The 14,531-nt window shown below is 47.4% G+C and overlaps 1 protein-coding gene across 4 annotated transcripts in view; it reads right to left on the reverse strand.

Moving 5' to 3' along the window:
- Nucleotides 1–14,531, reverse strand: part of MDC1 (mediator of DNA damage checkpoint 1) — a 35,353-nt gene that overhangs the window by 7,728 nt on the left and 13,094 nt on the right. For 2 of the 4 annotated variants that reach the window (XM_077285955.1, XM_077285958.1), the window contains exons 9-12: nt 11,803–12,858; nt 9,524–9,570; nt 7,421–9,304; nt 131–289 (exon numbers count right to left, since the gene is read on the reverse strand). In XM_077285955.1, the coding sequence (XP_077142070.1) occupies nt 131–289; nt 7,421–9,304; nt 9,524–9,570; nt 11,803–12,858 (3,146 nt within the window). Of the gene's footprint in view, nt 1–130; nt 290–7,420; nt 9,308–9,523; nt 9,571–11,802; nt 12,859–14,531 lie in introns of all 4 variants that reach the window. The other 2 variants (XM_077285954.1, XM_077285957.1) reach the window with 1 other exon arrangement.

Here is a 14,531-nt window from a genome sequence, read left to right on the forward strand (position 1 = left end):
AAAGAGAAATACAAACATCAGTGGCGAAAAAAAAAAAAAAAAAAGAATAGGGATGAAATCAAGTATAAAGCATGAACATGTTAGGATTAGGAACCATGTAAACATCATGACAGCTTCAGTCAAGACAAACCTTAGGAGCAGATCCCGACTGAGCAACATACGGACTGGTAGCAGCGACTGAAGTGGATGTTCTGTTGGTGCGTCGAGGTGTTCTGGCCTCTGGTGTGGTACTTAATGCAGAACTTTTGCGGGTGCCTCGAGATGGGGATGGATCAGGTGGGGAGATTTCCTTAATGTAAGACATACAGACATAAGAGCTTCAGAGCAATATGAGCAGGTATAGAGCTCTGGACGTGACAGGTTCCTTATAACCCCTTCCCGACATTGGCCGTAATAATACACGTCGGAAACTTTCCCTTTGATGTGGGCTCCAACGCTGAGCTCACATCTTTCCCGGCACATGTCAGCCGTTTTGAACAGCTGCCATGTGCCTCTAACAGCCACGGGTGGAATCGCGTTCCATCCATGGCTGTTAACCCGTAAAATACCGCTGTCAATCTCTAATATCGCCGCTTTCAGAATCATCTGATCAATATAAAAAAAAAATAATTAACCCGATCGGTAAACGCCGTAACAAGAAAAAAAAAATCAAAACGCCATAATTAAGTTTTTGTTTGGTTGCCACTACATTGTAAAAATGCAATAATGGGAGATTAAAAGATCGTATATACACCAAATTGGTATCAAAAATGTCGGCTCGGTGCGCAAAAAATAAGCCCTCAGCCCCAAATCACGAAAAATAAAAAACGCAACATGTCTTGGAAAAAGAAGATTTTTGTGTACTCGCCGTAAAATCTCTCTCTCTTAGTCTCGAATTGGGGGACACAGGACCATGGGTGTTATACTGCTGTATACTAGGAGGTGACACTATGCATAATCTGAGAAAGATTAACCGTGGCTCCTCCTCTGCAGTATACACCCCTGGATGGCGTCAGCCTTCTTCAGTTTTGTGCAAAAGTTAGGAGGAACGTAACATGAATAACATAACCATGCCTATAAGAAGGCAACTATGTACGAGCTCAAGAAAACAATATGAGAACTCAACAGTAACAACGGCCCGTAAAGGGCAACAGGGTGGGAGCTGTGTCCCCCAATTAGAGGCTAAGAGAAAGAGATTTTACGGTGAGTACACAAAAATCTCCTTTACTCTGTCGCCTCATTGGGGGACACAGGACCATGGGACGTCCCAAAGCAGTCCCTGGGTGGGAAGCAATGGACGAATATTGTGCAGACAGGCCCCTAAACTTGGGGCACCGTCGCCTGCAGAACCAGTCTACCCAGGCTCGCGTCCACTGAGGACTGGGTATGAACTCTGTAGTGTTTAGTAAAAGTGTGTAGGCTAGTCCAAGTGGCCACCTTACACACTTGTGCTGAAGCCTGGTGCCGAATGGTCCAGGAGGCCCCTACCGCCCGTGTAGAGTGGGCCGTAATACCGGCCGGAAGAGGAGAATTCTTAAGGCGGTAGACCTCTTATATGGTGGATTTGATCCACAAGGCAAGGGTAGCTTTGGAAGCTGGCAGACCCTTGCGGCCGCCTTCCAGAAGAAGGAAAAGAGAATCAGACCTCCGGAAGGACGCAGTCCTAGACACATATATACGCAATGCCCTGACAAGGTCAAGCGTATGCAGAGCCTTCTCCACTCAATGAACCAGGACCGGACAAAAGGAAGGCAGAGAAATTTCCTCATTGAGGTGGAAGTTGGACACAACCTTCGGAAGGAAGGATGGGACCGTACAGAGGACTACCTTGTCGTGGTGAAAAACCAGGAAGGGCCATCTGCAGGAGAGTGCTGTCAGTTCAGACACCCTGCGTAGCGAGGTGATTCCCACCACGAAAACCACCTTCTGGGATAGAAGGCGGAGCGGGACCTCCTTAAGGGGTTCGAAGGGTAGTTGCTGCAATGCTGTCAGGACCACGTTGAGGTCCCACGTTTCTAGTGGTCGTCTGTAGGGGGGAACCAATCTGGAAACCCCCTGAAGGAATGTCCTTACTTGCTGCTTGTTAGCAATGCGCCTTTGAAAAAGCACTGAGAGGGCTGACAGCCTGGCCTCCAGACCCGATTGGAGAAAATCAAGTAGTTTGGGGAGAGAATAAGGGAAAGGGGTCTGGTCACGAGATTCGCACCAGGTAAAGAAAGCTTTCCAGGTACGGTAATAGATCTTGGCAGAGGCTGGCTTCCGTGCCCTGATCATAGTCCTAATAACATTCGGCAAGAGTCCTGCCTGGGTTAGAACCCAGGTTTCAAGGGCCACACCATCAAATTGAGGGCCCCTGAGTTCTGGTGGTAGAACGGGCCTTGTGATAGGAGATCCGGGCGGTTGGGGAGGCGCCAGGGGGCGTCTGCTGTAAGTTGTACGATGTCGGCGTACCATGTACGTCTGGGCCAGTCCGGTGCGATTAGGATGGTTGGAACTCCTTCTTGCTTGATTTTCCTCACCACTCTGGATATCAGGGGGAGAGGTGGAAAAATGTACAGGAGCTGGAACTGGGTCCAGTCCTGAACCAGAGCGTTTACTCTGAGCTACCCCGGATCGTGTGTTCTGGCCATGAAGTTGGAGACCTTGGCATTGAAGTGGGATGCCATTAGGTCCACATTCGGGGTCCCCCAGCGATGGCAGATCTGGCGAAAAATTTCGGGATGGAGAGACCACTCTCCCGAGTCTATTCCTTGTCAGCTGAGGAAGTCTGCTTCCCAGCTGTCCACACCCAGAATGTAGACTGCCGAGAGAACCGACCCTGTGTCCTCCGCCCAGTGGAGGATGTGACACTTCTCGCATCCCCTGGGTGCTGCGGGTCCCTCCTTGGTGGTTCACATATGCCACAGCCGTGGCATTGTCTGACTGTATTCTGATGTTAGAGGCTGTCAGTAAGTGATGGAAGGCCCTCAATGCCAGAAGGATGGCAAGAAGTTCCAGGATGTTGATGGGCATGGTCGCTTCCAATGGGGACCACTTGCCCTGTGCCCTGTGGTGTAGGTGCACCGCACCCCAACCCGTCAGGCTCGCATCGGTGGACAGAACCTTCCAATGACCTGTGAGAAAGGATTTCCCCTTTGCTAGCGAGGTTGGCTTGAGCCACCAGTGCAGAGACCTCCTGGTTGACGACGTTAGCTGGAACTCCCTGTCGAGAGAAAAGGGATTCCTGTCCCAGGACTTGAGAATGGCTAGCTGGAGAGGTCTGAGGTGAAACTGGGCAAATGGGACCGCTTGTATTGCTGCCCCCACCATCCTGCGGAGGACTCTCATGGCAAACTGGAGAGATCGAGGGGGTTTGCGGAGGAGGGTGTGCCTTGTCCTTGGGAAGGAGCACTAGTCCCCAGGAGGTGTTGAATAGCATTCCCAGGAATGTCAGAGACTGACTTGGGGTTGGTGATGACTTTTGTAGATTGACTAACCAGCCCATGCGACTCAGAATGTCGATTGTGATTGAGACACTGAGCTCGCAGTCCTTGAAGGTGGGAGCCTTGATGAGTAGGTCGTCCAAGTATGGAACGACTACTATGCCTCTGGAGTGCAGGACGTCCATGGTGGCTGCCATGACTTTGTTAAACACTCGGAGCCGTGGCGAGTCCGAACGGGAGAGCCACGAACTGGTGGTAGTGGTCCTGGTCAATTGCGAACCTGAGAAATCTCTGATGGGCAGGTGCAATCGGAATATGCAGGTATGCGTCTTGTATGTCTATAGAGGCAAGACATTCTCCCTTCTCCATGGAAGCAATGATGGACCGAAGGGACAAACCCGTACGTATTTGTTGAGTTGTTTTAGGTCCAGCATGGGCCGTACGCTGCCTCCTTTCTTGGGGACTACGAATAGATTGGAGTAGAACCCTCGGAAGCGCAAGGCCGGGGGGACCGGTTCTATGACTCCTGCTTGAAAAAGCGAGGAGACCGCTTGTTGGAAGGCACAAGCCTTGGGGGGGACAGAGAGGAAAAATCGGTCCGGTGGGTTGAAGGTGAACTCTATCTTGTATCCGGAAGACACTAGTTCCCTGACCCACCTGTCTTCTGTAATAGGCAGCCAGACTTTATGAAAGAGCAAAGGTCGGCCGCCTACGGGTGTGGTGTCTTCCGTAGGCCGTGAGTCATGATGAGGAAAAAGTGAGATTTTTCTCCTCTGGGCTTAGACTGGCCTGCTTTTGACTGCCAGGTCTTGTCCGTCCTTTGCGTCAATCGTGAGTTGTCCCTGCGTGGGGAACGGTTACGATTTTGTGCTGGACGCGAGACGGACCCCCCCCCCCCCCCCCCCCCCCCCCGAGGAGTTCCGAAAGGATCGGAATCGAATTTGATTACACTTCTTGTAAGTGCGTTTAGATTTCAGTTGGGGAAGAGAGGTACTCTTACCCCAGTGGCGTTGGATATCATCGTGTCCAACTGTTCACTGAAAAGTCACCCACTGAGGTAGGGGAGGTGGGTGAGGGACTTCGAGGCTGCGTCCACTTTCCATTCCCGCAGCCAGAGGATACGCTGAATTGTGATGGCGATTGATGCTATCCCCGCTACGCCCCTTGCTGAATCCAGAGCTGCATGAAGCATGTAATCTGCTACAACTGCTATTTGAACCGCTTGGTCCGACAGCTCAGGAGCGGATGCTTGGAGGCCAGCTTGTAAATTTTTGGCCCAGGCCAGAATGGCCTTGGCAGCCCAAACTGAAGCGAATGCGGGAGCCAGGGATGCCCCTGCAGACTCGAAAATTGAATGAGCCATGCGTTCTACCTGCCGGTCTGCTGCGTCCCTGAGGGTTGAGCTATCTGGCAGTGAAAGGAGGGTCTGTGCTGCTAGTCTAGCGACTGGGGGTCCACTTCGGGTGGATCTGTCCATTCCTTGGTGTCCTTCTGCGGGAAGGGGTACCTCGCCTCCAGATATTTACGATTAGCAAATTTTTTCTCAGGCTGTGAGAGCTGCTTTCTAAGGATCGCCTTAAACTCTGAGTGGATAGAGAAAACCTTAGGCGGCTTCAGAGGTCCTTCAAAGGAAATCTTATGTTCTGGGGCCTCTGGTGGCGGATCAAAAATGTCCAGCACCCGATGAATGGAAGAGATTAAGTCCTCAACTAGCGCTGTGTTGCTAGGGGGGATTAGGATCAGGGACCCCTCCGTTTCCTTGTCTGAGTCGGAGTCACAGATGCCTTCCGAATCCTGTGTATCACTGAGGCTTCCCTTGCTGGGTGAGCTGGGGAGGAGGCCTTCTCTGGTCGGGGATTGCGGAGATCTGCATTGTCTGCCCCTGGAAGGGGACAGTCCAGATGACCTGGAACTACGGTGTCTCTCCCTGGAAGGGGATGACCGTGTGCTATGGGATGACGCACATGGACTTGACCTATGGGTCCGCTTGCGTCCTGACCTAGACGTGGATGTGCCAGGGTCGTCCTGTTCCTGAGTCAAGCTCTCCCTTTGCTGGGTAGCGGTCATAGCCGAGGCATGACTCTGCTGAGCCTGAAGCAATGTGGAGGTTAGGTTATCTATAGACTGCGTCATAGATTGCGACATCTGAGTGACCCATTCCGGCGTGGCATTAGACACCGAAGCATTGGCAGGGGGCTTCTTGGGGCTCTGACACAGTAGTCTGGATGCAGTCCTGGCAGTGCGGGTACGTGCTGCCGCTGGGGAGAGCAGTCCTGCAGGCTGTGCAGAATGCATAATAGCAGTCCTGCCTGGTTCTCTTGGACCTTGAGCCCGGCATAGTGCACAGACTGCAGAAGGGCTGGCTATGCAGAGGACCCTACAGGGGTGCTATGCAGAGGAACCTATAGGGGAGCCTTATAGGGAATATGGATTCACAGCAGAGTAAAAGCAAGGCTCCAGGCCGGCGCGAAAGTCCGGGAGGGGGTCGGATCTGAACCAGACCCCCCCGCACCGGATTTAAAGGCAGGATAGCGGTGGGGCTATAAGTGGAAGGGGGGGCCCAGTGAGGGGTCCCTCTGAGGCAGTATAGAGATGGTGCTGCTGCAGAGACAGGGGCGCAGTGTCTCAGATGTGCCATGCCTGCCTGCACTCCCCCCGGCCCCGACAGGAGCCCGCAGCTGGGCTGGGGTCCCTGGATGCAGGCGCAGTGTGCTGGCCCATGCTGCTGGGAGCTGTAGAGTGCTGCCTGTACAGGCCTTACCTGAGGTGTCTCAACCTAATGCCCCCAAAGGGGGATTAGAGAGGGTGCTGCTGTCACCATCAGGGGGCTTTATCCTCGCCTCGACCTCAACCCAGAAACCAAAAGGAATCGGGGAAGGAGGGGGGGTCTCGACTTCGAACCAGCACCCGAGGGAATGGGGAACAGCCATCTCTACTTCAACCGGGCACCCCGTAATAGGGGGCCGAGGAAGGAGCCATGCCGGGAGTCTCACAGGAGACCCACTTTTCTTCATCTATAATCTGTCGGAAAAAAAACGGACTAAAAAAATTTCTTAGGTGTGCCTCCTATGCGACACTAAGAAAAACTGGAGAAGGCTGACGCCGTCCAGGGGTGTATAAGGCAGAGGAAGAGCCACGGTTCTTTTTCAGATTATGCATAGTGTTGCCTCCTAGTGGACAGCAGTATAACACCCATGGTCCTGTGTCCCCCAATGAGGCGACAGAGTAATGGCGCATTTTTTTTTTCACCACTTAAAAATAACCTAGACATGTTTGGTGTCTATGAACTCGTAATGACCTAGAGAATCATAATTGCAGGTCAGTTTTAGCATTTAGTGAACATGGTAAAAAGAAATAAAAAAAAAAAAAGTGTGGAATTCCACATTTTTTGCAATTTCACCGAACTTGGAATTTTTTTCCTGTTTTCCAGCAAACGATATGTTAAAACCAATGGTGTCATTAAAAAGTACAACTCGTCCCGCAAAAAACAAACCCTCATATGGCCATATTTACACATAAAAAAATAAAATAAAAAATTACGGCTCTGGGAAGAAGAAGATCAAAAAACAAAAACGGATAATGGCCCAGGGGTTAAGGGGTGTCCACACATAAAATTTCTTCAGCTTATTGTTTTAATCAAGCGAAAATTGCTAAGTGCTGTTACTCATCCCCCTTTGCAGCTCCGGGAACACCTCTTCACCACTGCTCTGACCCATGTTTTGCAGTAGTGATGTCACATCTAAAGCACGTAACCACTGCAGCCAATCACTTAGGTCTGTTGCCCTGACAATCTAGATGAAACCAGCCACTGAGCTCCATGATAGGCTGCAGCAGTCACTTGCACTGTAGATGTGATGTCACTGCTGCAGATTGTAAACAAATACTATAAAGTACCTGTGGGTTACAGCTTTTGTTTTTTTAGAATTTTAACCTAGTGAAAACTATACCCAGAGACCCTCTTTCATCCCAGAGTTTCTGCCTATTAAAGATTTTTCCAGATAAACACCATTTCCTCTTACCTTTACAGTCTGTGAATTTTCCGATACTGAAATTAATTTTCTTGGCCTCCCTTTTCGACTTTTTGGTGTTTCTACCATTTCTAACTCTTCTTCTTTTTGATCTTCTTCCTTCTCAGATTTCTTCCGTTTCACTTCTTCTGCCTTTGTTGCTTGACCTCGCTTTCTTGAAGAAACAGGGGTGGAAACCTGAGGTATATCTTCTTTTTTAGCAGCTCGTCTGCCCCTCCCAACTGCAGGCTGAGATTTCTCCTGCGGGGACAATTTGCTGCTCTCCTCCTCTGCAGTCTTCTTCACTTCTAACTCTTCGTTGGACTCTCGGCTTTCATTAGAAGTCTTTGCTCGTGTCCTTGTCGATCTTTCAGATTTGGAGTTGTCCTCAGTCTGTTTTGACTCTTTTTCGTCATCCTTGAGATTTTTTCTAGTTTTACGTGTGGTCTTTTTTTCAACTTTTTTGACTTCATGAAAACTTTCCTCAACTGTTTCTTCAATCTTTGACTCTTCCTTCGAGTCCCTTTTAGTCCTCTTAGGCTTTTTATTTTGGTCTTCTTCCAATTTCACATCCTCTTCTTCCTTTGAGTGTCTCCTGGTTCTTCTAGAGGTGGTTTCCTTTACTATTTCTTCTTTCACCATACTGACTTCTCGATTTTCTCTTCTACTTCGTCTGGATGTTTGAGAGTCACTGTTGGATGTTTCATGGGCTTCTTTATTATCTTCAGTTTCCTGTTCTTCCTTAACATTCTTCTGTGTTCTCCTTGATTTTCTAACTACTGTATGATCTTCAATTTTAATATCTTCTTCTGGTTTTGTGGTTTCCTCCTTTGACTTATTTTTGGTTATTTTCTGCATTTTATTACTTGTTGGCTTATCCTCCTGGTTTTCTTGTTTATTTTCTTTATTTTTTGGTTCAGCATTTTTCACACTTGCACTCCGCCTGGTTTTTCTCTCGACCTCTTGTATGTGTTCAGGTTCTTCTTTAGTTTCCTCCTTCAGACTCCTCCGTGTTCTTCTTGATTTTTCATTCCCAGAAGTTATATCAGGTGGACAGACTTCTTCAACCTTTCTGCTTTCTTCCGATTTATTTGCTGGGGTGTCCTCACTTTTGTCCGATTCTGGTGGCTTAACACGAGATTTCCGATTTGCTTTTCTTCCTTGACTTTCTTCTTGTATTACCTTCTCTGATTGTTTGCTCTCATCCTTCTTCTGAATTTCTTTATTTTCATCTTGGTCTTTCTCTGGGATATCAACAGATCGTGCTTCATTCTTCAGCTTCACTGCAACTTGTCTTTTGTTTTTTGCCGGTTTCTTATTTTTATTGGACTCTAAAGGCTCATTGATTTCAATAACAGGTGATGATATAGATGTCTCGGGGCATGCGATTTCCTTGTTCTCCAAAGAAGCTTGATCACATGACACCTTGGTTGTCGGTACGACCGAGATACCTTTGTTGTCATCTTCTGTCAGACTTTCTATCTCACCAGGAGGATTTACTGGTAGGATTTCTGTGGCAAGACTCTCCTCAATTTTGGAAGCAGACTGCTCAAGTTCCTCTTCATTAATTAATTTTCTTGCACTCTTTCTAGAAACTTGCCTCCTACCACACTGCTCATTAATTCCTGAGGCTGATAGATCAGCCTCTGAGGAATTCTTTCTGGTTCTCTTTCGAAAAGTTATTGCGACAGGAACTTCTTCCTTTGCTGTAGTTTCGACCTGCGATTCTGCAACTCTCCTCCCTCCTCTTCTTCTCGTTTCTTTCTCGGCTTCTACCTCTTTTTTCTCTGGCTCAGACAGTTGTGGTTCACCTGCACTTTGTTCATCCGGTTTCTCCCTTTGGGAACCTGAGCCTGCAGAAGCCTGTTCTAGCTGCTCTTTTATTTCCGATGGAGTCTGCTGAACAAAGAGAGGAGGTAAATGACGAGTGCAATGTGTAATTTGTTTTACGTACTATGGAGAGAAATTTAACGCAACTAGGAAGTTTGTTGGAAAAGTCTGCACTGAGCAGCAATATAATGAGCAATTTCGCAACGGAGCAACTCTTATGTGAGAAAACATAGGGGAGAGAGGTTACCAAACTCCTGTCTGCGTGAATCAATAGGATTTACTCACCTGAATGTTCTTTTCAGATTCTTCATTTTTCTTACTTCTGCTTAGACCTGTGATACATAAAAGCATTAATGCAACAAAAGAACAAGTAAATCCATTATATTTTTTAATGTGCTGAACGTATTGAAAAGCAAAAACATTTTGAGGCACTTAGACAAGAAAATGTACTGAAAAAAATATTACATAATAAAGAGGATGTTATACCCATGCAGCCATGGAAAGAAGCATTGTGAAGTTCACATGACATGTTCCTATTGGGCAGAAAATATTAAAGCCGTGTCCAAAGCGCTGCCAATTCCTGATCGTGAGCACTGCGCAATGCGACGCAAACTGTGAGTAAAAAACACAACGGGGCAGCGGATGCAGTTTTACAACGCATCCGCTGCCCCATTGTGATGTCCGGGGAGGCGGGGGCGGAGTTCCGTCCGCGCATGGGCAGTCGGAAATGGCGGACACAACGCACAAAAAAAGTTACATGTAACTTTTTGTGCCGACGGTCCAACGCAACACGACGCATCCGTCGCACGACGGTTGCGACGTGTGGCAATGCGTCGCTAATGCAAGTCTATGGAGAAAAAACGCATCCTGCAAGCAATTTTGCAGGATGCGTTTTTTCCTCCAAAATGACGCATTGCGACGTGCGTCGTACGACGCTAGTGTGAAAGCAGCCACCGAGTTTTTGCCGCGTTTTTTTTCTGCAGGCAAAATCTGCTCTTTGCAATAAAGAAGCTGCTTAAAGTGAACCTGGGCACAATCCTGCTGACAGGTTCCCTTTAAATATTAGGATTTCAAATTCAGTCATAAGAGTTTATGACACCTACCTGAGTAATTAATGCATTACTCCAGTAAAAAAAGGAAACTTTACAGCACTCTTAGGTCTTATAAGGATAGAGCTCTGACGTTTGGGCTCCTAATTGATCAGATGGAAGCTGTTATGAATGTCTGCTATGTGGTAATGGAGCCGAAACTTGGTCAGAGTCAGGTGTTTCTACCCTTCCTTCATGTTACACACTATGAGTCAGCACTGAGGCTGCTATAATCACAGGTCTGTACACTAAAGCCCCGTCTCACTAAGCGAGATCGCTAGCGAGATCGCTGCTGAGTCACAAGTTTTGTGACGCAACAGCGACCTCAGTAGCGATCTCGCTATGTGTGACACGTAGCAGCGACCAGGCCCCTGCTGTGAGATCGCTGGTCGTGTCGGAATGGCCTGGACCTTTTTTTGATCGTTGAGGTCCCGCTGGGTAGCACACATCGCTGTGTTTGACACCTTACCGACGACCTCGTTGACGACTCAGACACTGAATCGTCATAATAGCTCCCATGTGACATCGTTGTACAGGTCGCTGGTGAGATGTCAAACAGTGAGATCGCAGCAGCGATCGTTGGGAAGATCTCACTGTTTGACATCTCACCAGCGACCTCATAGCGACGCAGCAACGATCCCTGACAGGTCGTATCGTTGTCGGGATCGCTTTAGCGTCGCTAAGTGAGACGGGGCCTTAACACACAGCTTGCAATTTGTTGCGTAAGGAAGATGCCTTGGTACACTTGGCCGACAGTATTCATGGAGAGGTTTTTCCAATGTTTAAAGTAACATTGCCAAAAGGGTATTCTTCCAGATCCCATTTTTGCTTTCCTATACAGAGGGCTAATGCAAAGAAACGTGTACCGTGCACTGTTAGTTTTCTTATAGAGCGTCCTTATGGTGGACGGATGTCTCAGCAGCCAGACTGTAGCCACTGTCAGGCTTATATCTCCCGCCATTGGCCACAAATACAGTATAGCGTGAACCTAGCGCAAGATATTCGTATTCTTTTAGCTATCGCTATGTGCGCCTGCAGCGGACATTAGCAGGGAGAAAGTAAAGGGCAGCAGTAATGTAAGTCTATGCTGACATACATGGAGCGTGCCACCTACAAGTAAATTAAGCTACCAAACTGATTGGCTCACGTTTCACGTTGTTTATTGACCTGAAAGCATTTAGGAAGAATTCATCGGACATAGTAGGACCTGCAGTTGAGTCAGCATATACTTATCTACCTCGGTAACAGACTCCCTATTAGCATTTAATATGAATGACTGCACGCCTGACACTTCAGTACAGTGGGTGCACCTTAGCATGGGCTCTGAATGCCAAGTCATAAGTTGTGGCTAACTGTATGCCAGATGGCCTAATAAATAGGTGGCATTGTATAAGAAATTGTTAATTTACATGAATTTGAGCAACTTGCAAATGATCATAGTCCCTTGATAACTTGAATCCGATCATGACCACTAACCTCTCCTTGAAGACAGCTTCCTGATGCCTACAGTAGACGTCTCAGGCGCTACTTCCTCCGCAGCTGTAATGCTTGGCTCTACCGCCTGCGTGGTTTCGTTTTCTGTCCCATCTCTATGTACACTGGCAGTGGCGCCATCCCCTGCGGTTTCTTTAGACAGACTGCAAGCTTGTGCGGTACCACTATCTGAACCTGGGGCTTGTGCGGTACCACTATCTGAACCTGGGACATGTGCGGTACCACTATCTGAACCTGGGACATGTGCGGTACCACTATCTGATCCTGGGACATGTGCGGTACCACTATCTGAACCTGGGACATGTGCGGTACCACTATCTGAACCTGGGACATGTGCGGTACCACTATCTGAACCTGAGACTTGTGCGGTACCACTATCTGAACCTGAGACTTGTGCGGTACCACTATCTGAACCTGGGACTTGTGTGGTACCACTATCTGAATTTGGGACATCGAGGCTGTAAGTCTGAGTGGCATCATTATCCGTGGCCTGTGTCTCTTCATCATCTCGCGGCTGCTCTATCGTCTCTGATGGTACGTCAGATCCCTGATTATCTTCGTATGTTGGGGTAATTGTCTGCGCTGGAGGTTCCTGTACCAATGGACCTTCTTCAACATTCAACTGCGTGGCTTCAAGCTCCAATTTCAGCGATTGCTCATCAGTTTTGGTAGCATTTTCTGTTTCACTGCCTCCTTCCAGATCTGCAGATTCTCCTTCTTGCTGAAGGCCTTTCATCCAGGCTGAGGCTGGAACCTCCCTCTTAAGGTGCAGCAACGTACCAGTCTCTTGAGAACCTCTGTCAGACAAGCACTGGGAGACTGGTTGTGTAGCATCCAGAGACATTGTTTCATGAGACAATTGTTGGACGTCCCTTTCAGATTCTTGCTCATCACTTGATGACTGGATAGTTTCATTTACACTTCTTTCCACGGGTTCTGGAGTCGCTTGGGCACTTAGTCCTATTGATTCTGCGTCAGTACAAAAAAGCTGCGTTTCAGCTATTGCATCGTCGTCGATTTCATCCTCGGATGTATTCACTGGCAAAGAAAATAAAAAAGTCAATGTCAACTCAAATCTGTATAATAATAGTTAAATATCCAGAAAGTTAATGAAAGCAGGGAACTGGTGCCCAATTAAACATTCCCTGTGCATGAACAGTTGTATTAATTGCCTCATCACACACAATCCTATGGGATTTATGAGATATTTATCCATACGCCCCATTCTTATTAGCTTTATGCCGTGCCATTTATATTATTGCATCAAGAGTCCTTTTTTTTGTCTGCCAGATCAGTTTTTGCCAAACACGCCACTATTGCCTGTATTTCCACAAGTGACCAGCAGACGTGCAGCTGACAGTCTCCTTTTATTACAGGCATTGCTGTAGGCTCTGGATATGCCATGCTATGGGCAATCTACTGCAATGTCTTCGCCCTACACCAGGTCCGTCTGCTGGGGTCTTCATTCATTACGCAACTATAAATAGCAAACAATTCTACATGTGTAACCCACATAAAACCGTGACCTGTCCGGTGTACGACTTGCACTCACGAACAGGCCCTGACCGTGCTTCCTAGACAGAAATTATAGCATGCAAGAATAATTGCAGTGGATGCAATATAATATATATATATTTTTTTTTTTTACTAGGAATTTTCTGAAAGGGAAATCTACATAAACCAGTGAAGTACAGGCCTGACCTAGCCCACATTATTCTGCATATTTAGATAAGAACTTATGTATATTGATAGAGAATATATTATATATGAATATAAATATATGTATATATACACACACTGTATATACAGTTAGGTCCATATATATTTGGACAGAGACAACATTATTCTAATTTTGGTTCTAGACATTACCACAATAAATTTTAAACAAAACGATTCAGATGCAGTTGAAGTTCAGACTTTCAGCTTTCATTTGAGGGTATCCACATTAAAATTGGATAAAGGGTTTAGGAGTTTCAACACCATTTTGGAGGATGGGACTGGATCCTCCCGAGGTTCTCCCCCCGGAAAACACCTGGACAGAGCATCTGCCTTAGTGTTTTTAGACCCCGGTCTGTAAGTGACAACAAAATTGAACCACGTGAAAAGCAATGCCCAGCGAGCCTGCCTGGGGGACAGACGCTTGGCAGACTCCAAATAAAGCAAATTCTTATGATCGGTAATAACAGTAACCTGATGAACCGACCCCTTCAAGAAGTGTCGCCATTCCTCAAAGGCCAGCTTGATTGCCAACAACTCCCTGTTGCCGATATCATAGTTACGTTCGGCGGGCGACAGTTTCTTGGAAAAATAGGCGCATGGACGCAAATCACTCAAAGATGAGCCTTGTGATAATACTGCCCCCACACCAACCTCAGACGCATCGACTTCCACCACAAAAGGTTTTGATACGTCTGGCTGCACAAGAATGGGGACTGAAACAAAACTGTTCTTAAGAAATTCAAATGCGCGCACAGCAATCTCAGGCCAAACGGAGAAATTGGTACCCTTTTTAGTCATGTCAGTTAGCGGTTTAGCAATGATGGAAAAATCCTTGATAAATTTCCTATAGTAGTTAGAGAACCCAAGGAACCGCTGAAGTGCTTTCAGGTTATCAGGCCGTTCCCAATGCAGCACCGCTTGCACCTTAGCGGCGTCCATTTTAAAACCAGAAGTAGACACAATATAACCCAAGAAAGGCAACTCTTGAACAG

Source organism: Ranitomeya variabilis, chromosome 2, assembly GCF_051348905.1.
Source record: "Ranitomeya variabilis isolate aRanVar5 chromosome 2, aRanVar5.hap1, whole genome shotgun sequence".
Lineage (NCBI taxonomy): Eukaryota > Metazoa > Chordata > Amphibia > Anura > Dendrobatidae > Ranitomeya > Ranitomeya variabilis.